The sequence below is a fragment of the Ornithodoros turicata genome, chromosome 2 (assembly GCF_037126465.1).
Source record: "Ornithodoros turicata isolate Travis chromosome 2, ASM3712646v1, whole genome shotgun sequence".
Lineage (NCBI taxonomy): Eukaryota > Metazoa > Arthropoda > Arachnida > Ixodida > Argasidae > Ornithodoros > Ornithodoros turicata.
Window position 1 is genome coordinate 34,908,140 of NC_088202.1, and position 23,073 is coordinate 34,931,212.

The window sequence follows — 23,073 nt, forward strand, 5'->3', positions numbered from 1 at the left end:
GCAGCATGACTCTGTGGAAGGCTTCCAGACCGTACGTTTGGTCTTGGGAGGACAGCTGAGGGATGTCCTTGAGCAGGGCAGGTGCTGCAATAATGTCTGTGACCTTCCTCTAAGTTTCACTGTCTCCAAAAAAGAAGCAAAGAAGCAGAGCCACAACCGTGAGTTTGACATGAATACGTACATGAACATGTACGTTCCATATATGGTTACGAGAATCATGTTATTTAAGGATGTTATGAGTGCATTGCCAATGACCAACGCTCGCATGCCAGTCGTGGGCATCAATGCAAACGTCTCCCCACGAGATGCATTCATGAGCATAGTAACACGTATTGTTCCCCTTTGTGATCTTCTGGTCATACTGGAACTGCACGAGATTATTACTGTGTTACTTTTTTACGCTTCTGCCATTCCCATGCGCCCCCACTGGTCTCTCAAGCTGAGATTCGTTTCTCAAACGGTGAAGCCAACATTTCTGCCCACCACTACAGTTTACTATACTTCGACCTGATTTCTGCTTGCTCTCATTCTATTCTTTCGCCTTTGTAGCTAGGCTTTTCCAACTTCAATCCCGAATAACTTTTCTGCACTCATCCATACGTGCACAACTTGCTGTTCTCCTCGAAATGGCAGAATGGGCCTGTTGGTACATGACTGAATTAAAACCGGAGCACGGAACACGGACAAGAACACACAGACGACACTTGCTCACGTGTGTTTTTCTCTGTGTTCCGTGCTCCGGTTTTAATTGCGGTTCTCCGCTGCAGCTTATTCTACACGATATAATATCCACTTGACTGAAATGTAACCCGTGAGCAAAACAGAACTTAGACAGTTTTGGGACCCACTTCAGTTGAGCCCCCTCTCCATTCCATGACATGCAAGAACAACCAGTGTCGTTCATAGAACTCCATTGTTTTATTGAATGAGCATTGTTTTATCGAATGAAACTTTTCCAGTTGACATCTGTCCAGTAGTCAAGTCGACAAAATCATGTTGCAAGATGGCCAGTTTGCCCCCTCATATTGACAGCAAAGACGTATTCACGTAGAGAGAAAAAAAAAGAAGAATTTTCTCCAAAAGACGTGGATGCCAATGTGAAATGCTTACCTCCCTTCAACCACTCACGGGGTTCCGAGGTCGCACCATGGTAGCAAACTGGGTAGACAGGATCATCATGCTCATGGACGTCCACAATGTGGTTGAGGGCCGACATCCACTTTGCAAGACATAGGTCGCCGTCTCCTCCACTCGTCTTTGGGCACCAGTAGGCATGGCGAACGAGGCTATCAACCCACAAGTTCACCACTTGATGACTTGCTGAGCGGCCAAGTGCCAATAGCTTCTTCTTTACCCCTGGGAACATCAATTTCGTTGTCATTATCCCCAGGAAAACCATAACAGTATGCAGTTAATTGGTATAGGCACCTTTGACGACGTGCCACACATCAAAGCAATGTTTTATCTGGGGGCAGCAGTCCCTCATCATCGCCTTGATTCCAGTGTGTCTGTCTGTAATAAGGGTGTCTACGACCATATCATTTCATTCAAGGAATGCCAGGCACTTCTGGAACCCGTGCTTCTCCATGGCATTACTGCTCGATACCTCAGTTGCCTGTACGAAAACATAAGCAAGCCAGCAAGCATGTGGCAGATGTTAGCCTTCTCCAAAGTTCCTCTGAAACAGTTAGGAGCAAAGCAAAAACTGAAGACAGTACCTTGACCAATTCAAAGTGTATTATGCGGTTGGCAGTGGTCTCGAGCAGGGTGTAGGTTCCATAGAGGACAGTGTGTCCAGGAGAATCACATCTCCCATCACCGGCAATGGTTAGGGGACGTGACTGCAGCTGCTCAATGAGTTCCTTCTGTCTATTCTGATAAACCTTGAATTATTGCGGAAAAAGCAGTATACTGTCCATTAGAAGGGGACTCGATAACCAAGTTCTTTCATTCTTGTGGCTCCTCATCAAGAGGGCAAAATATGGGCAGTACAATATTGCCATTTATGTGCAGTAGTGCTGAGTTCGTACTGGCTGTTTCATGCAGATGGCATATACTTACATAACTGACAGCAACAATGAGGTACTCCTTCTGGGTCCTGTAATACTGAGACTTGGACAGTGCTGGCACCCTCAACATTTCAAACATGCGCAGAGCCTTTGCCACGTTCATTCCAGAAAACAGTATGGACGTACACAGCAGCGCGTTGCCAAAAGGTCTGCTTCCGACCCAGGGTTGATTAGACCAGATTCGCTTCCTGCCGCAGCTGCACGTTGTCGTAGCTTGTACCCATGTCCCTCTTGTCTTTATCGTGGTGGTAAGCTCACTGACACCACAGCACAAGAATTCCGACAGGAGCTCTCGCAGACTAGACTCGGCAACAAGAAAGAGGCGTTCACCTTCCTCCCTAAAAGGAGGAGACATGCACATATGAGGTGTTGTCTCTTTGCCCATGGCCACGGACTCACAGTTGGTGTATATAGGGTCTTGAATGATGGGACCCTGGAGGGCCGCTGAGTTCATCACTGTAGAAGGCAGAGTTTGCAATGCAACTCTTTCCATTATCACAGCACTAAGAATATTCAACTCACTCTTCATCGTCAGAACTTTCCACCATGTCCGACCTATGAAGTGTAGCATCATGTGGGTCGGGGATGCTGCATGTAAAAAAAGTCCTGCAATTTATCGATTTTTAACTTAAAGGGAGTTCACTACATAAACGACTGAAAATTCTTTGTCTCATCTTCTGCCTGAAGTAATGAAATGGCCTTCTGTAAGAGACCTAACGATTACGGACTGTGACCGCAAGGCAATTAACCTTTCATTTCTTCAGCAATAAATATAACGCAATGAATTTCCACTTGCTTCCATTACTCTGTCTAAACCCTCTGTATGCAGGACGCTAAAGGTACCTACGGTACTACAGGTGTCTGTAAAACCGCACATCAGAGCCACGTACCTTGTCGATCCAAACGTGGTATCGAGTTCTGGCACTACATCTGGCGCTGTACCTGGCTCTGGAGTTGAGGCCCTTTGCACACCAGTATCGAGATATTGGTATGTAGACTGCGATGCAGTTTCGCTGCCTCTCATGTCCCCTGGGACACCTTCAGCCAGTGCCAAGGAAGTTTGTGGCGGAAAGCTAAGCTCAGTCTGCACAGTTGTGCTCGACGCAACAAACTCTGTCTGAGTGCCTGTGTACAAATACACGTTTAAACCATTATACAATAAGTGTTCTTTCTCAGTACCTAATGTACACAAATGAACAGCTGTTTGTGTTCCCATGTGCCTCACATCCTCCTTTACGGTTTCCTCACGATCAACTGGAACTAAGGTATAGAGAAACCCGTACTGGCTGACTGTTTGGTACGGCACCAGAGGTTCCAGTAGTAGTCCATCCAGTATAATGGCTGCAAGACATGGGCAACAGGGAGAAGATATGTATGCAGCTGTCAAAAATACCAATTTTTCTTTGTGCCATATTTTCCCTGTTTACTCTCCCACATGCCCCAATAAAAAAAAGAAGTATTAAGCATGTTGTGTTTCTCTCTGGTGCAAAAACAGGAGAAAAGATGCGCACCAATCTCCTAGTGGCATCCCCGTTACGGCACAGAGAACTGCAGTGATAGATGTTCACATACATTTTTTTTAAATTCCGTGTTAGCGCCGCGAAGCAACTGTGACTATGAGCGGCGTACAGACGTGGACAGATGGAGAGAGGACAGCAGGAAGGAGTGGGGAACGGGGGGTGCCGACTGTGCCGACATTCGTCTGGAAAGTCTTCGGAAAACCCAGGGAAAACCTCAAGACAGCACAGCCGGTGACAGGATTCGAACCCGTGTCACCTCCCAGTCTCGGCGTGGAAAGCGATCATCCTAACCACTATGCCACGGGAGCTGGTGTTTACATACAGCCTTCTGGATAAACCCCTTGTGAGATGCGCCGTGAAGTGGGAAGTGGGTCCCCAGCACTTGCTTCAGCCATGACCTCCACATCTGAAATATGGCCTTGAGTGTTAACACTCAAAAGAATACGTTGAGGGCCTAGCGGGTACAATAACAAACATAAAAATGGCTATGCAAATAAATCTTCCCCTTTGCGGTCCTTGTTCCACTGGCACAGTTATTTTCCTGTCCACATTACGTTATAAACACTGGCAGCCACATCACACAAGATTCCTTTCACAGAACTCGACAATTTTCAGGGCTCGTACATAACCATTATTTTGTGGGACGTGCAAAAAGAATTGCAATTTTTTCGTGCCTTGACAAAACATACCAAATCCAGTTCATCCCGTTGACGTGCTTGCTACCGCCTGAAATAGAGCCAGAAATTAGCAACAAGGCTGCAGTAGAATACTGATGCAACGTGCTGTGTCTCGGACGTAGCCAAACACAGATTGCGATGTTTTCACATCCCTGAATGCTGCCATCAGGCTTACACTATGAACTGTAGAAACATCCACTAGCTGCAATAACATTAGAATAACGCTGTCATGTGGGCGTGTTACGTTACTCATAGCTCTAAGAATACAGGCGACCATTAGCACAGCAGCAATACACCAGTCGCTTTATTTTTTCGAGAGTACGCGTACTATTGCGTCACGATGCTGCAATCATTGTAATAGTTTGTGTACATTAGTAGCCGGTGTGACTGTGACGTTACAATCGGCGGCGAGGCCAGGTGTTCACGATGATGTTTACTGTGACAACTGATATTTTTCATCGCAGCGTAGCTGTGACCACGCAGGATTGTCACTTACCTCCGTTACTGGTTCCTGCCCTTGTTCCCGATTGAATATGGTAGGCACGGCGTCAATCTTCAGACGCTTTCGTTTCTGCCGTAGCCTGAGCCGAACTTGCAATACATCGTCATCAAAATAGGCGTCGTCGGCGAAATGACAGGAACAGACGCGTGAAACATTTAGTCCTTGGGCCACACCACAGTAGTGGCTGGCGATCGCTGCCTCCCACTTTCGTTTCGTCTCGCCATTGCGAGGTCGGTGAAATGTAAGCTCGGGATTCGCGTTATAAGTCTTTGTGCACCCGGGCACGTAGCACCGGTTTCCTGGCTATGACATCGCACGTCAACGGCGTGAAATCCTAGGGCAGACGCTGTGGTTCAAAGTACTTCAAAGCAAATGCGACAAGACAACAAGAAAAAGGGTCTGACGCACGCTCAGACACACACAGAATCTGCGGCGGGAAGGAGCGCCTCCTGATGGTTGGTTTATCCGGGTGACGTCATCCAGTGTCGGCGCCTTGCGGGGATTGCCGTGCGCGCCGGAAGCGCGAACATTTAAAAATCGTTTGAGTCAACCAAGTGGATTTGTGCGGAGAAAATTTGCCGGCGTACATTATGAACGATAGGGAACGTGACCATAATAGTTCCGGAGCACGCTTCCGGATGCGACTATCCCTTTAAGGAAGGCTTGAGATTGATGATGATGAGAGGGTGGGATGAGTCTATGTGTTTGTGTTCAGTGTCATGCAGTGACAGCGCCTATTGGTTCCTGAAAAACAATGCCATACATAGAATACACCCTCACAGCAGAGCCGGTCAACTTACATTTTGCTCCACGAAATGACTCACGTCGTGGATGGATGCCCCTCATGGGCTTTCGATCAATCGACGTAGAACCAGCGCACCATTTATAGTCGCTACACCGCTCTCCTCCTCCTCGCATTGCGACGGCGTCGTCTGTACTTTGACCACCTGCCTTCCGTTTTCACGCCTTTTTTCTTTGCAATGTCGCATATGACAATGATACCATCGACGTTCAAAAAGGTCAGACGCACGCTCAGACACACACCGAACTCGGCGAAAAGGAGCGCCTCCTTATGGCTGGTTTATCCGCGTGACGTCATCCAGTGTCGGCGCCTTGCGGGGATTGCCGTGCGCGCCGGAAGCGCGAACATTTAAAAATCGTTTCTGAGTGAACCAAGTGGATTTGTGCCGAGAAAATTTGCCGGCGTACATCATGAAGGACAGGGAACATGACCATAACAGTTCCTGAACAGGCTTCCGGATGCGACTATCCCTTTAACCTAATCACAATATTAATACTTCACTTGCCCTCTCCCGCTGCGACTCTCGGCTCGGGGCTTCTATCTTGCCTGATAGGTGTCCCCATGGTTTATCCGCATACCCTTCACGACAACAAGCCTCATCAATGCGTAGTTGAGCGATGGAAACCGAAAGATCTCCCGGTTCCCATAGGCAATAAAAGGACAGACACAACGTAGATTCTCAAACACAGCAAAGTTCCACGTTTCCCATCGCTCAACTATGTACGAGCTAACCTGGGTTCTTTCCCCTTGTGTCAACCGCCTCATGCATGCTCCCGTACCCGAGGCTCTGCACGCTACCCCTTCCCAGTGCCGTGTATTAAAAGGGAGTCTAGTCATTAGGAGGATCCCAAGAAAGAGGCTCGGCCTGTCAATCAAACTTGAGCGCATTTCATTGGTTGCCGTTTTCCATTGGGCCGCCATGACACCAAAATTTCTCGAAAATAGAGGATGGTGCTTGGAACGCAAAGCGGAGATGTCGTGACAGAATTCTTTGAAAGAATACTTTAATTTCATACTGTGAGTATATGTCCTCATGTACGCACCTGCAAAGTCAGCTTCAAGTTTCGTTCCGGCATCATTATTTACGCGAAAATGAGATGTTTCATCGCTAACGTTAGGCCTAGTGAAGACTGCGATCCCCAAGAAAATGCAAGAAAGACGCACCTGATTCGTAAGATTTTGCATTATATCGTTGAATTTTATTGACACATACATCTTTTCGCATTTTTGATTCAATCTAATTACGTGATAAAATTAAAAGAGCATACCGGCAGCCGTCTGCAAATGAAGAAGTGGTTCTACCGCTCTCCTGCCCAATGACTTCCGCCAGCAACCATTTCTGTAATTCTGAGTGTTGCCAGCGTTGCCTCCTGCCGTGCTGATGGCGTTGATAAAAGTGGGCGCAAAATCCGTCGTTTTGGTCTGTCACCAGTGATATCCGTTTCAATCCAAATCCATCAATTTTCTCCAAAATGGTGGCACACACTAAATAAGGGTGATGTACGAGGGGCGTTCAAGTCAAACCGGGACTTTTCATTTTTCGCAAAGGTAAAATGAACTTACAGGCGAGAATTTAGTTTATTTTTCAACGTGATCTCCAGCTGCACTAACGCACTTGTCCCAGCGTTTCACGAGGGCTTGAATGCCAGCAGCGTAGAAATCCTTACCGGTGCGTAGCAGCCATGATCGGACCGCATTCTTGACCTGGTCGTCGCAGCTGAAGTGGCAGCCCCCAAGAGACGACCTTCAGTGGCACGAAGAGATGGAAATCGCTGGGGGCGAGGTCTGGACTGTAAGGAGGATGTGGCAGCAACTCCCAGCCAAGTTCCTGTAAGGTGCGTGTCGTGACATGCGCGGTATGCCAGCGTGCATTGTCCTGTAGGAGGAGGACTCCTTTGGTGATGAGACCCGGCTTTCCGAAACTGGAGGTGTCCATGATGATGTTCAACGTTCCACAGAAAGGTCCGTCTTTCGAGCCAGTTCGCGACATGTTATCCGTCGGTCCTTGAGGATCAGGCGCTCCACAAGTTGGGTGTTCTCAGGAACTCTGACACTGGGCATTGATCAGCCGCGGCCGGGATCGTCCTGCACTGATGTACGGTCGTCTCTGAACCGTTTCCACCACTCAAACGCTTTGCTGCGGCTAAGTGTATCGTGGCCATACTGGGCCTGAAGTCTTCTGTGAATTTCAGATGACTCTACGCCTTCATTCACGAGAAACTTCATGACAATTCGCTGTTCGGTGTGCGCGCTCACCTCGTTGTCGGCCATCTTGTCTAGCACGTGTCTTCTGTTTTGCACAAACTTTGGACCACTACGTGGTGAACGCGGAGGCCTGTCGCGTGTGAAAATGATGAAAAAGAAGTAGCGCGAGCCATTTGTACACTCAGGAGACAGAAAGTCCCGGTTTGACTTGAACGCCCCTCGTATAACTACCGGATGGATGTAACAATAGACAACCGTATTTCGACCTGTGAGAGGCTAGATACCTGAAAAAGCAACTGTGCTACACTGCAATGTCCCACTGAAATACGCGGAGGAAAGTTCGCGTGGCTTTAATCTTTTCTTTTTTTGGTTTGCGCGGAGTTTGGTTATTGATATTTTTTCCTTGATTTTAATCGCTTAAATGCGTCTTCGTGCTCCGCCGGAAGTTCGTACAGTATGCAGGGAAAGAGCTTGTGCGAAAATGTGGCGCTACTTTTTCTGCGCCCGCCCTGTACTTTCTGAGATTCGCAAGTGGTCAGATGCCTTCAATCTGAGGTGTCTTCCGTGTATTAGTCGTCAAAAACAGTGTGTTACAGTAACGAGTAAAATACTGCACGATTCACTCTGTTCGACATTTTCATTATTATTATTATTTTGCAATAGAAGTGGTTTGGTAAAGGAAGTGCGCACATCATGTGGCTCCTCAATGAACCGTGTCGTAGCTCTGCAACGCACCTGTTATGCTGTATAGTGAAACTTATGTCATCACCTTTTCAGAAGGAGGAGGGTAAGGTGCACAGTTATGCGGAACATTCGCTAATCTCCATCACTTTGGAAACGGAACTGCACAACACTGCGTAACGTAAACATAAATCCGATTGGTATGCTACTCTTTGCACTGAAAATGGGGTACGTACTCTTTTACGGCGCTTCAAATCTGACGTGAAAACGGTATCATTCTTTGCAGGCCTCTTATGTGGTTCTGTTTCGAAAGTGGTGCGCATGACTTCTATTTAGTATCTCATCTTTCACCTCTGTTTTTCTACAGCGATGAACAGAGGAAGAAGATGATAGTGATACTGGTCTGTGCCATCGCTCTTTTGGCGATTGGCATCATAGGCATTGCATACGCGATGGACGCTTTTGGTGAGTCACGCTACAACTGCCCAGTTTCTCTTGACGAGGCCGTTCGATGACGAAGACATATCGAATTTGCAAACGGAAATGCGGCAGGCATGCTTCGAAGTGTGTTAAAAATACCATCCTCAGGAGAAATATAAGAAAATAGCCATCGTAACTCTTTCTGTAATCAGAATTATCGCTCAGCTCAGCAAGGACGCCTTGGTCATTACCAATGATGTCACTAGAGGGGTGCGAGGGGTGTGTGTGTCCGCAGGGTGTGAAGCAACGGAAGGAGGTGACGCGCCGCACCAGGGCCGCCACTTGCGCTAGACGAGCACGTTTTCTTCTACGTGCGGCATGATACTGCTGTTTATTGTGTACCGCCTGGTATGGAAAGCGTTCCATTATTGGAACCATGGAACCATCACGGAAGGGTTCCATTATTGGGGAAAGGGAGTGACTCAAGGAGAACCCGCACCGGTGTGACACATACCGTACTGACGCCACTGATCACTTGTGAGTTTTAGTAAACAACTCTGCGACGCCCCAGTATTGTACACGATACGATAATCCGAAACGATATTACGATACGCGAGACTGACGCTGTTGACGCACACCATGGAAGCAGGCGTAGACGGGTAGAATCCAGCGAAGCGGTAACGAAGTATGAAGGGAACTGCCTCAAGACGACAGCCGCCGATATTTGGAACAGACTTTGTTCGAAATACCTGCGACTCTCGTCCTGAGGCAATTCCCTTCATGGAAGCAGGCGGTACGGTTAATTGTCGTCGTAGTGCTCCCGCATGGCAAATCTCGAACTGCGAAGCCTTTCAGTGTTACGCTGTTGAGGAGTCCTGTTATTGCCATCAATTTCGTTGCATCCACGAAAGTTTTGCTCGTGTGCCGGTCATCGTATCAGAGATCCAAAAACGGTCTAATAAAACTATCTACTGCCCGTAAAGAGGACTGCAATGAAATATGATTTTCAGGGCATTGTCCAATTGCGCACTTCGGTTGCACAAATGCGCCGTGAATGACGCTTTTTCGCTTACGCCACTCTTATACCTCTGTCAGGCGGGCACACATACATCCTTTAAGGCATTGAAGTGGAAAACGGCCTTTATACCTATAGGCGTCTGCCACACAGTATCCGTGAAGGCGTTTTGTCGATGATATCTACACCGATAAGCACATTTCCGATCGTTGAATGCACCGTTGAGTGGATATAGACGACACGGAGTGGTGCCGTGTGCAGAAGTTCGAGGACATCACTACAAACACAGGTGACCGAAAAGAAGCGAAGTGCAAAAGTGCATCAGAAAAACTCGAGGCGCTGAACTCAAACACGTTGACAGAACACGTCTCGTAAAAGCATTTTACGAGACTTTTACATCTTTTACTTAAAAACATTTACTTTTACGTCTCGTAAAAGCATTTTATTTCGAATTGAACGAAATTTGCGCTATGCTGCTCATGCTTTGGTTTGGTGACGTGGCCTATGCAGTGTCGTGGGAACGTCTTAAACTGTCTTCTGGGAACTCCGTTGCCCTTACGTCTCAGTTTTGTCGCGAAGGCCGTATTGCTGACCATCTTGCAAGCAGTTAATAGTAGTATGTACTTAAGGTCGTAACCGTTAAGGCCGTAAGTGCGCCCCGTCCGACAGAGGTAATGGATGTCGTCGTTAAAAACGGCAAATAATCAAGCGATTTTTTTTTAGACAGGAGTTTCCGCGCGGTTGTTTTCAGCCTCCTCTCCAAGCAGCCTCCTATACTGCCGGATTCAAGTAACTTTCTTCTGCAATTGAATCGTCAGAACCTCATGTGGAGTGAATCGAGTGCATTTAGAGAGTGTAAAGGCGTCAGTAGTACTGGTTACTAGTTAGGGGCCCTATGGTAGGGGGGATCACTGGTACACGCCTTTATTGACCCCTGGGCCGACTTCAGTCGCGATTTTTTTACCGCGCGCGGCAAGCTACGGAGGGTTGTTCGCGCGTTTACAACATGCATATACATGCAAAGAGGAGCCATACACAGAAAGTACAACGTGAAATATATTTATTAAAGCCAATTATATTGCCAGTTGTAATGCCAATAGTGCTGGGAATTGTGCCAATTGTGATGCCAATCAGGGGTGAACGGGAAAAACCCAGCCGAAAAACCTGAAGCAGAAGAAACACAATACAATACAAAACACATAATAAAGAATATACTTATTACAGGTATGGTACAATAGCATTGAAGAGGTATCACACAGAAAGAATCAAACAATATTTTTTGTCAACGGTAATCATACACACAAGTTTTCAATAAACCAACGTTAAAATGGAATAGCACATTTCATCAAAAAATATATTCTTAAACAATACGGTTACAATCAAAATTTCAGGTTTTGTTATAAAAGTCTAATATTGCTATATGTGAGCACCATCATTGAACAATGGAGTTTTAATTTGAATTACAAGTTCTGATAGATGTAAGTAATTTGGAGCACAATAGAGATGCTAAGTATAATATGCCTGATTCCAACATGACGCCAATTTAATTAATCAGTTTCTTATGAAGTGAATAGCGCGGACATAAGGAAATAATTCGAATCAACACAACGCAATCAATAGCTAGCACTAATAGAGAACCAAACCAACGTATGCTCCTACATGTATGGGAAATAATAGCGAACCATTGCTCTATCAAAACGAGAGACAGACGTGACTTTTAATCAAAGAAAACATTCTTAGTCAATATGATAACAATCAAAATTACAAGTTGTATTATAAAACGTCTGAGGCGTCACCACCATCATTGCAATAGCGGGATTGTAATTACAAGTGCCGATAGATGTATGTAATTGTGCACAACAGAGACCGTGGAAGACCATGGGACACATAGAGGGACGACACGGACAGAAGAGGAAATAAAATATTTAACAATGCACACTACACTTAGTTAAAGGAGGTAATCCTAATCAATACAATTACAATCAAATTAAAAGTTTAATTATAACAAGTCTGAGTCGCGATCAGTATTATTGCAACACTAATACCCAGTCAACACAACATTGTAAATTAAACGCTGAAAACACGTTGAAAATAAATCAATCATGTGAATGCAGGATCAACGTTGACAACTAACGTTGATTCAACCTGGCTAATGTCACAGCCAGAAACGGGTTAAATTAACAGCGACCAGAACGCATATTCCACGTAACTGAAACGTAGTTTACGCGTTAATTTAACATATACCAAGGTTGAAAAAGTGGAATAATTAACAGCAAACTGACAACGTATAATTAATATGCGATGAAACTTCAAATTCAAGGCAACCACATTTTTAATTATTATTGAATACATGTGATATCTCGATGCTTTTATTTCACAAATAAGCATAATGCCCTCATAATAGTCATAAATAATGACACAAGAATATGCTTGCCGTAAAGTTTTATTCTCCTTACATTTTATTAGCACTAATACATTTTTCCATACTCTCTCGTGAACAATAAGGACAGTTAACTGACCGTTGTAATTGTTGAAAGGCACTAGAACCTCGCGGGAAGCCACGTTTCGGCATCCAGGTTGTCTTCTTTCTTTGCGATTACGCCTATATAAAAGTGAACACAAACAACGCAAAAGATTCGAACAGCTAAGAGAAAACTTACGTTACATATGTGTACAAGCTCGCCCTTTCCTCAACATCTGCCTTTCATTGACGCATCGCCCTCTGTCCTGAAATACCACTGACAATATTTACCACACGAACAAATGTGAAACGGCCAACAACGCTGAAAAACAATTCGGGAGCCCACCATGTAATAGTGGCTCTATTTGCAAATGTAAACACAATTATGAACTCAAATCCGACGTGCACATACCTGCGCTTTCCAAGAATCACTCATAAACCGCACACACTGGACTTGCCAGCACCGGCGATAATCTCTGAATCAGCTTCCTGGTAGTAAAGAGAGCCTATCGTAACCGTCATAACCAACTCGTATACCCCAGCAGTGCGAGCGAAACCTGTGCTTCCCCATGTCACAGTCACCAGCACAACCCGGTTGGAAACCAAAACAAGCCACGAAACAAGGAAGAAGGAGCCGCAAAAGCGAAATAAACTTGAAACGCCAACATCAGTTGATGGCGGTTACGATCTGAGGAGAATGGCGTCTGGTGCGGCTTCCCCGATCCTCGCTTTGAAAGGAACTAACTTCAATTGGATCGTGGATGGGATTGGATTGGATTGGATAATGCAGTTGCTTTACGTATGATAAATCAGGGTGATTTCTGCGTGTACACTTTGCATGTGAAATCCTGAAGTAAAACTTGCGCAGAAACAAGGTTGTTCGTTCCACGTTTTCGGTTACGTTAAATTCCAGCGTAAGTATCAATGCTGTCATAACGTGCTCCATTCCACTGCTGGTATATGAGTGTTCAATCAGCGTTGAATTACTGCATTACAATTCGCATGTTGAAATTTTACGTAAAATGTGCGTGAAATTCATGTTCACAATTCACGTTTCACATTGTTCAATGGTATTCAACGTGGATTTTACATTCTGTCAGCCATGTGTGCTGACAGGGTGATTTCCTCATTATGATGTATCTGATGAAGTGATCTAAGGAATTTCAAACACAACATGGAATCTAAGTTTGATATGTTTTGTTCCAACATTACACAACTTTTAATCAATCAATTTCTTATTAAGTGAACTGCATAGACGTAAGGCAATAATGAGAAACAACACGATCAACAGCTAGCATTAATAGAGAGCCGGACCTGTGCATCATCCAACACGTAAACAACAGATACATGCAGGAAAATAATAGCGGAACAATCTATCAAAACGAGAAACATTACAAATTTAATACTGTGACTAGCACAGGCTTAACGCTAAAGAACAGAGAAAGCGGCACGTTCTCCAACACGTAAACAACAGAGGAGAATAATGTATCATTTTAACTATCATAAAATCATCCTCGTGACTTAATGTAATCAAACACTATACAATTTTCATTCTAACAGACGCTACAAACCTTACTTTGTTTTATGAATCCAACACAGAAAATAGATATGTTAAAAATGAACGCTCCTACCCAACAGCCATCTCGAATAATATCGTTATCTGTCCTGATTTGTTGAAGGCGGGAGGCGCACGCCTGTTTTGTGACAGTTATGAACATTTCGAGCACACGTAAATGTTCTGCAACACGTAAACAACAGAGGAAAATAATCTATCATCTGAACCATCATAAAATCATCTTCGTGACTTAATCTAATTCAACGCTAGAGAGTTTTCATTCTAACGAACGCTAGAAACCGTACCTGGATGAAGGCATCCAACACACAAAAAAATAGGTATGGTACAATGAAAGATGCTCTCGGTTTTCACTCTTTTCCTCAAAGCCGGCAGACTTTATCTCTCTATCTATACGACCAAAGCCAAGCAAGACCAAAGCCAACTGCGCATGCTTTATCACTCCAAGGGTTGTAGGAATATCACTATTCCTTCTTTCAGCAAACAGGATGCTCTCAAGGTCAGATAAGATAGTACAAAGGCGATATATTTTATTGTACAATCATCGCAAATAGGTGTTGGCATTATTCGCGAGGTTCACTATCTTTTCACGTTCTTTCCTTGAAACGGAAGTCTTCTTTCAAACTGGATGACAAGTCGGCTAAGTTTGTACAGAGGCGATATTCAAGTCCAAATTATTCAATGATAGATGGTGATGATTGGGAGTTTTGTGGCGCAGCGACAACTATTCAATGATAGAAACAATACCCAATCAAAAACGAGAAACAAATTTAATTACATAAATTTTTGTAATATCTTGCAACAGAAAGTTCTATATAGATAAACCACACAGAAACAACATATGTGAAATGCAACTCAGAAATATGAGGCAATCCCAACTCAGATTATTTTTAATGTCAATCGAGTGAACAATTGAAACAAATACAAGACAATAATTATTTCAGGCAGTCATTTTCTAAGCAAGCGAGAAATATTTAGAAATTTCCTAGAAAGGAAATCAACAGACACAACTAATACATCATGCATACATAATTCCCAAGTCATAGAATTTCAATCGAGTGAGTATCTGAAACAAAGTCAAAACAATAATTAATTCAGACAAATCATTTTTAAGCAAGCAGCGTGAATACACCACAAAACCTGTACAGAAACTTGTCTTTTTCAATGAATAAACAGGATCAACTAGTGAATTCAAACGAGTAACTGAGTGATGAAAGCCGACGACATCAACACCAACATCAAGTTAGGGGATTCTAGCGCGGTCTTTTACATAGAAGCATTGAAAGCACACATTTTTTCTTACACATCACATCTTTTTGTAAATTAGTTTTTGTTAATCTTACGGCCACACGAGCGGGATATTAATAACATTTTAAACCAGATAGCGTAACAAATTTTTAAACAATGAAATGAGCACAGACATGCTTTTCATTAAGTGTAAAGGCACACTTGAAAACAGAGCACACAATTGCTCTACACTGAAGAAATGGACAGATTTTGTACTCTTTACCATAAGTCATAGGAAGATGTAAACTTCTTCTAAAGATAAAAAAACTGCTTCAAAAAAGGAGAGCCGCAAAACGATTCCATTATCACTGCATTTGAATGCGTCCTAGACATAGTGGTACTCGGAGATATGATACAAACTACAGAATTGAAGGTGCAAGCATTTGTATGTCTAGTCTACAATATATATTAAAATATTTGTACGACGTCAACATCTGAAGGGCCACTGGGATTGATGGTGGAGTTTTTGACGTCTGCTAACGAAGAATTGAAATACACTAGACCAGATGTAATTGAAATAATTGCAATGGGCACTGCATTAATCAAGAAAGCAGCGAGATCAAATTATCATATACAAGAGGTCTATATCGCACGATTCATTATGGATTTGTTGAAATTGCATCTCACTGATTGACATGCATCTCACTATTGACATGGAAAGTACATAAAAAAATCTTATCATGTGTATAAGACCCACTAGCGCGGCTACACAGTTATTTTCTTCTACCAGTTCTTGCACTGATGTCGAATGAGCAGAAGTTCAATATTGTTGTACAAGGTCTAATGTATCATCACTTATTGAAACTCAACGAACATATCAACTGCGGTGGACCTCCGGATGATTTTCATCTAATAGTATCTTGTACGCCACTCAAGAATATTGATACAAGGAAAGGAAACATCAATAAGGGTCCTGACAGGGGACCAAAATCATGGCCCGACCCCACGGACTTTGACATTTTTTTTTACTACTTCGTATCATTGAATTATGAATGTCAGAAAAATATTTCAGCCGTATTCCACGCGGCTTTCACGCGAGGCGGCGCCAAAATATGCGGGAGGCCCAAAAAGTAGGGTGCGTTTAATGGCTTCTCCGCAGGGAACGGCCGAAGCTATTTAACATTTGCCACTTTCAGACTGATCAGGAAGCACTGTCCCTTAGTTCTAAGCGAAAAAATTTGGATGACAGCGTGTATTTAAGGCGCGCCACGGGCTATAACTGTTGCGTTTTTGTCGCAAGTTTGGCATTTTTCCCCGTTCACTGGAAGCACGCACAAGTATGAAATTTGGTGTCCTAATAGTTGTGAACATGGTTAACATGTACAAAAAATTTCAATCCTTCAGTTAAAGGAGAAGACCGCCAAATATGGCGGGAAAGATGCAAATTTTCGAAAATTGCCAATATTGGAAGGAATAAAAGGTGAAATTGCCATCGTGATACAGACATGCCGTCAACGCTAAAATGAAGCTCAGCCTGTCCACTTCAAAATATATGAAAATCTCCAGGTTACTTTCTTTTATTTTTTAAACAATTTTTCAAATCGGTCCCAGATGCAAGCGGCCGCACTCTCCGCGCGCCCACCCTCTTCAGCTTGAAACGCTACCGGCGCTTGTTTTTTGTTGTTTTTTTGTCCGAAACACGCAGATTTTGAGATTGTCTGAGCGTGTGGGTAGAAATTCTTACCGTGACTGGGAAATTGTCTTCCTGTAATAAAGCTGGGAAGGGGTAATTCAATTAGGCGCTTTGCTGGTGACGTCTCGGGTGGATGTCTCTGTGGGTGTTCCGGTTCAATGCAGGGTGTAGTAAAAATTATCATGGCTACATCAGTCTATACTCAGTTGATTACTGGCTGCCAGGTTTGCGCTTGACGCCGCCACGGGAGGCTTGTCGCTATAGGTTAGACACTGCGGTAGGGTCATCATATGTGAAAGGAAACAAGTTTCGCTGCATGTCAGTCACCACTGTCTTCGTCCATGGAGTCAGCCTCAGTAACTCGGCTGACATAAACGACATTGACTTCAACTCGTCGAAATTTCTATGTGCATGTGCCCCCTTCCGGGGCACTGTGTTGTGAAGGTGGCCATGGAGCATCCATCTACTTCAGGCTAGTTCCATCTCAAATCGAACAATCCGGTACACTTGATGTCTCGAATGAACGGGAAAAAAATATATGTTGAAGCCATCGGTGAGTTAGGAGAAATAAACGCTTTCCGAATTCTCTGCGCTGCGCGGTTCGGAAAGTAGGAGAGGAGGAAAAAACTGCCTCTCATAATATGATGTCGTCGCGCGCGGGTTTGAGCGTTCGCTACAAGGCTATTTCTTGTCGCATTATAGAAATTTCTTGATCAGGCTTTAGACCACTTAGGGCACAATAGGATCCTGCGTTGGCAGTGCCGTGTCCGTTTTTGTTTGCCTACAAAAAAATATCAAAGTTGACTCAAAGTGCCGAAAAGCACCATATTCACTGCAACTTTGCGGACGATATACAAAACGGATAAGATTGAGCTTCATGCCGTTTAATTTGTCATTCATCTGGCTATCGAATGATGTATAATTTGTTGCTCTACTCTGCCAGGAACATAAGCGATACCTCTTTAAGTAGCACCATACCACCGAAAAATGACGAATTTCGGAAGCCTTTATCTAAAAAACCCCACCAAAAACTTGCCTCGAAAATTTTATATGTTGTAGGTAATTCCTTAGACTATGCACAGAAGAAAAATCAAAAGTCGGACCTTATCGGTAGGCGCACTGTGATTTTTTTGCCAGCCCTATACACGGAGCGCATTCAATCCGTGGCACCGTGTCCCGCGTGTTGAAAAATCGAATTTTTCAAATGGGCTTTCAACTTCTGTCTTCACATAAAAAGTAATTGCTATCATTTGAAACCGTTCTAAGCGCTTGCGTTCATAATAGTGTTGTAATCGCTGAATATAGATTGTGGAGCAACCATATGTGCTCACATTTTTTTGCGGGATGACACACATGCATCGCAAGTGCTAGGAGCCCGTGAAGAACAGAATGCTTTAGAATACTTTTGCGTCTTTATAAGAGGTATATTTGTCCACGGTGATCATATCGAAGCATATTTACAGTACACAGAATAGCAAGAACTAGACAGCGAAGAAGACAAGGTGACGAAGGTAAGAAGGGAGAGGGGGGGGGGGGGGGGGGGTTAACGTAAGTTATGCAGAGCATTCCGGGTGGATGAGAGTGCTCGTGTCATGAACTGCTTTAGGCCGTTGTGGAAGCCATTTCCTTAATGTTACTTTTGATGGCAGGTTCTTGTCAGATTTTCTTTCAAATGTGGGCAACATTGCTGCGTGTTGTGATTCAGCCACCTTTGCTGTGGAGTACTTGAAGCAGCTTCTGCATAGCTGGCCCATTTCTGTTACGCCTTCGGCTTGATCTGGTGGAACCACAGTCCTTATGGCAGCTACGCCGATCTCCGAAGCAAAGCGAAAATATTTTGTCTATAGCTCTTTTTTCTTGTTTATGATGCGGTAGTCAGCGGCGAAATCCACACGATCAGAGAAGTACAAGGAAGTGGCCATTGAGGTAGGTGACATACCAGGACGACACACTACAGTAATGCAGATGCCGTCGCACACTCTGTATAAGGGCACTCCATGCACTTCTGTAGTCGAGAAGTGAGTGAAGCGTCTTCTGTGTGTAGGCGAAACTTTGCGCAAGGTGTCTTCATTGAGTAAATGCGATCAGGACCTTCCCATGGTCGCAGCATGTTGAACCGAATAACATGTCGGACAGCGGCGCCAGTCGGGCTGTTTCGGCAAGGTTCACAAAAGGCACCATGAATTAGCCTTGAGTGTGTGCGTATGGCACTACACAACATTTTCCTGGGTGCAATTTCCCCCGTCCGAGGTCATGGGCCGTAGGAAAGAAATGTTTCAAAGAATACTGGCATTCACTGCGTCCCTCCTGCCATAATGCGTACAGTAAATATGCTTGTTTAGAATAACCCTGAACAGATATGCCTCTTACAAAGATGTAAAATCATTCTGTTCTTCCCGGGCTCCCAGCACTTGCAATGTATGTGTGACATCCCGCAAAAAATGCGAGCACATCTGGTTGCTCCACAATCTAGATTCAGCGATTACACCATTGTTATGAACGCAAACGCTCAGAACCTTGAAAAGGAAACCTTGAAACCTCAGAATGGTTTCAAATGACAGCAATTACTTTTTATATGAAGACAGAAGTGCAAAGTCCCTTTGGAAAATTCGATTTTGCAACACGCGGGACACGGTGCCTCCGCTTGAATGCGCTCCGCGTATAGGGCTGGCAAAAAATTCACAGTGCGCCTACCGATCAAGTCCGAATTTTGATTTTGCTTCTGTGCATAGTCTAAGGAACTACCTACAACATATACAATTTTCGAGGCAAGTTTTTGGTGGGGTTTTTTAGATAAAGGCTTCCGAAGTTCGTCATTTTTCGGTGGTATGGTGCTACTAAAAGCGGTATCTCTTACGTTCCTTACAGAGTGGAGCAACAAATTATACATCATTCGATAGCCCTATGAATGACAAATTAAACGGCATAAAGCTCAGTCTTATCCGTTTTGTACATCGTCCGCAAAGCTGCAGTGAATATGGTGTTTTTCGGCACTTTGAGTCAACTTTGATATTTTTTTGTAGACAGATAAAAACCGGTACAGCACTGCCAACGAAGGATCCTATTGTGCCCTAAGTGGTCTAAAGCCAGATCAAGAAATTACTATAATGCGAGAAGAAATGGCCTTGTAGCGAACGCTCAAACCCGCTCGCGACGACGTCGCCTTATGAGAGGCAGTTTTTTCCTCCTCTCCTATTTCCCGAACCGCGCAGCGCAGAGAATTCGGAAAGCGTTTATTTCTCCTAACTCACCGATGGCTTCAACATATATTTTTTTCCCGTTCATTCGAGACATAAAGTGTACCGGATTGTTCGATTTGAGATGGAACTAGCCTTCAGTGAATGTGAGTGACAGTCCAATTTGTTCATTTGGTCTCAATGGATGCAGCGATGAGTGCACTTCCCCTCCAACAAAGTTCACTGAACTAAGTGAAGAGGACCAGTACCTTATTTCTGCCCGAGGAAAGCGCGCCTCTTTCCTGTTCTTTTTTGTTTTGTTTTGCAATAAACCTATATCCCCCCCCCCTGAATCACTGCCGTTGCAAGAACCACCATGCGCTCTTGGTGCGAAAATATACCTTAAAGATGACATCCATGTGTTGCGTCGATCCCCTTAGACAGCACAGGAAGAGAGCGCACGGAACTAAAATAATATCGTCAACTCTAGCAGAGAACACCGCAAGGCTTGGGCTAGTTCCTGGGGACAGATTGTGCCCCAAATGTTACATGCTGTGCATGAAGCACCAGTCTGATGCTTCTAGTGAGACGGAGCCAATGTCCAGCCCAGGTCGTGACCTGGCGATCGCAGATCAGGACACACAAGCAGTCGTTCAACGAGTCACTGGAACTTCTTGGTGAAATTCCGTTGAGACGGAAAAGAGCTCTACCCCAGAGACAGAAGTATGCACAGGAGAAGCTCCGTAGGATAAAGTGCAAAGACAGGAAAGCCCTGGAAAACTCGTTGGGCATACCGATGGCATCCAGTTCAGGAGAGTCATGTCCTATAACCGCGGAAGATTATGAATCCCTGCTTCAGGAGCTGAGGAAGAAATATTCGGCTGAACAGAGCCAATAAAAAAAGGTCATCATTCTAACGTTGGCCCCATCGTCGTGGTCGAGACAACAAACACTGCAGTTTTTTTGAGCTTCGGAACGTCTTGTTCGCCGAGCACGAGAAATTAAAAACACGATGGGCGTCCTGAACGAGCCATCTTCAGCGAGAGGAAAGGCTCCGGTGTCTCTTGTGACCAAGGAATCAATTTAGAAGTTTTACCAAGATGACTTCATATCCTACTGCATGCCAGAACAAAAGGATGTTCTCAAGGGTCATCAGAAGAGGCTCATGCTTACGGACTTGAAGGAAGCCTTTCTCATATGGAAGGCAAACAACCCAACTCTAGAAGCTGCATTTTCAACATTTGCATCCTTCAGGCCTCCCTGGTGTGTGCTTGCTGGAGACCCAGGAACGCATTCAGTCTGTGTGTGCTCTTATCATCAAAACGTGAAGCTGATGCTTCATGCTGCGGGAATCGAGGAAAACTACAAAGACCTTTTCCGGGTAATGATCTGTGCCATTGACAAGGAAGAGTGCATGCTAGGACGATGCACCCAGTGCCCGGGGTTGGAACCCCTACGCGCCAAACTGACTGATAAGCTCGGCCATGCTGATGAGTTTCAGGACACCATCACATTTCAGCAGTGGGTACCTGGCGACAGAGCATCACTTCAAACAGTACTTCTTCCCATAGAGGAATTTTCCGAGAAGCTGATTCTTGAACTAAATTCACTAAAGAGACATCACTTCGTCAGCTTGTCGCAGTCGGCTTACTTGCGACAGCTTAAGGCTGACCTTCCCGAACGTGAAGCTATTGTTCAACTCGATTATTCAGAACACCACTCCTTTCTGGCACAAAATTCACCACAGTCGTTCTACTGGAATACTTCCCAGGCAACTGTCCATCCCATAGTGGTGTATTTTCGCTGCCAATCTGACCCAACCCTGCAGGATTTGTCTTACGTTATTATTTCCGAATCCCTGACTCACGACAACGCTTCTGTACACTTGTAACAAAAGAAGTTCCTCCAGCATTTCCTACCCGCTCACGCACACATAAAAAAAGTTGCACTATTTCTCGGACGGCGCTGCTTCTCAATACAAGAACAAAAAGAATTTTGTTAACCTTTGCTTTCATGAAGAGGATTTTGGAATATCGGCAACATGGAACTTTTTTGGTACGTACCACGGGAAAGGTGCATGCGATGGGATTGGTGGAACTGTTAAGCGGCTGGCGGCAAAGGCGAGTCTGCAGAGGCCTTTTGATCGTCAGATATTAAATCCACGGGGTTTATTCCTTTGGGCTGAAGGAAGCCTTCAGAACATATTGCCCATATGGGTGTCCTTTGGAGATGTATCGGCGGAGCAGGCTGCGTTTCAGGATCGCTATGAAATGGCTCGAGCCATTCCTTGAACACGAGAACTTCACAGTGAACGTACGTGTGATATGAGCATCCACCGAAGAAAAACTTCACACTTCACAACTACGCCAAGTTCAAGCGAGCGCACCTTAGTATGTCAGGAAAGACTATATCACACGTGCTGGTTGACCATTAACTGTGTATATGCAAATGTCAATGTTTTCTGTGCATTTTGTGTGTTACATAACACTGTGTGTGTTCTGTGTCCCATATTATACCAAGATTACTTTGAATCCGTCACAGTTTGCGTGCTTATTCTTAGAGAGAGAGAGAGGCAGCGCAAAAGCGTACCTGATTTTATTACCATTTTGCTGCTTTATTGCGGGGAGGCAATTTTCGTGTCCCGTTAAGAATTTCTACCCACATAGTCAGACAATATCAAAATCAGCGCGTCTCGGACAAATAAACAAATACCGGTAGCGTTTCAAGTCCTACAAGTGTGCGCCCGCTTGCATCTGGGACAGAGATTTGGAAAATTATTGCAAAAAAAAAACGAAAAAGAACCCTGGAGATTTGGGAGCTTCATTTTAGCATTAACGGCATGTCGGTATCACGATGGCAACTTCACCTTCTATTCCTTCAAATATTGACAATTTTCGAAAATTTGCATATTGCCCGCCATATTTCGCAGCCTTCTCCTTTAACTGAAGGAATGAAATTTGTTCTACATATTAACCGTGTCCACATCTATCAGGACACCAAATTTCATACTTGTGCGTGCTTCCAGTGAACGGGAAAAAATGCCAAACATGCG

At 44.5% G+C, this 23,073-nt stretch overlaps 1 protein-coding gene and 1 long non-coding RNA gene across 2 annotated transcripts in view; both read left to right on the forward strand.

Annotated features, from left to right (window-relative positions):
• The window catches only part of LOC135383348 (uncharacterized), a 499,267-nt gene that overhangs the window by 11,994 nt on the left and 464,200 nt on the right, over nucleotides 1-23,073 (forward strand). The window lies entirely within an intron of this gene.
• LOC135383347 (uncharacterized) overlaps nucleotides 8,829-23,073 on the forward strand; it is a 285,601-nt gene continuing 271,356 nt past the window's right edge. The window contains exon 1 of the mRNA XM_064612843.1: nucleotides 8,829-8,921. Within this exon, the coding sequence (XP_064468913.1) occupies nucleotides 8,843-8,921 (79 nt within the window). The 5' untranslated portion in view covers nucleotides 8,829-8,842. The remainder of the gene's footprint in view (nucleotides 8,922-23,073) is intronic.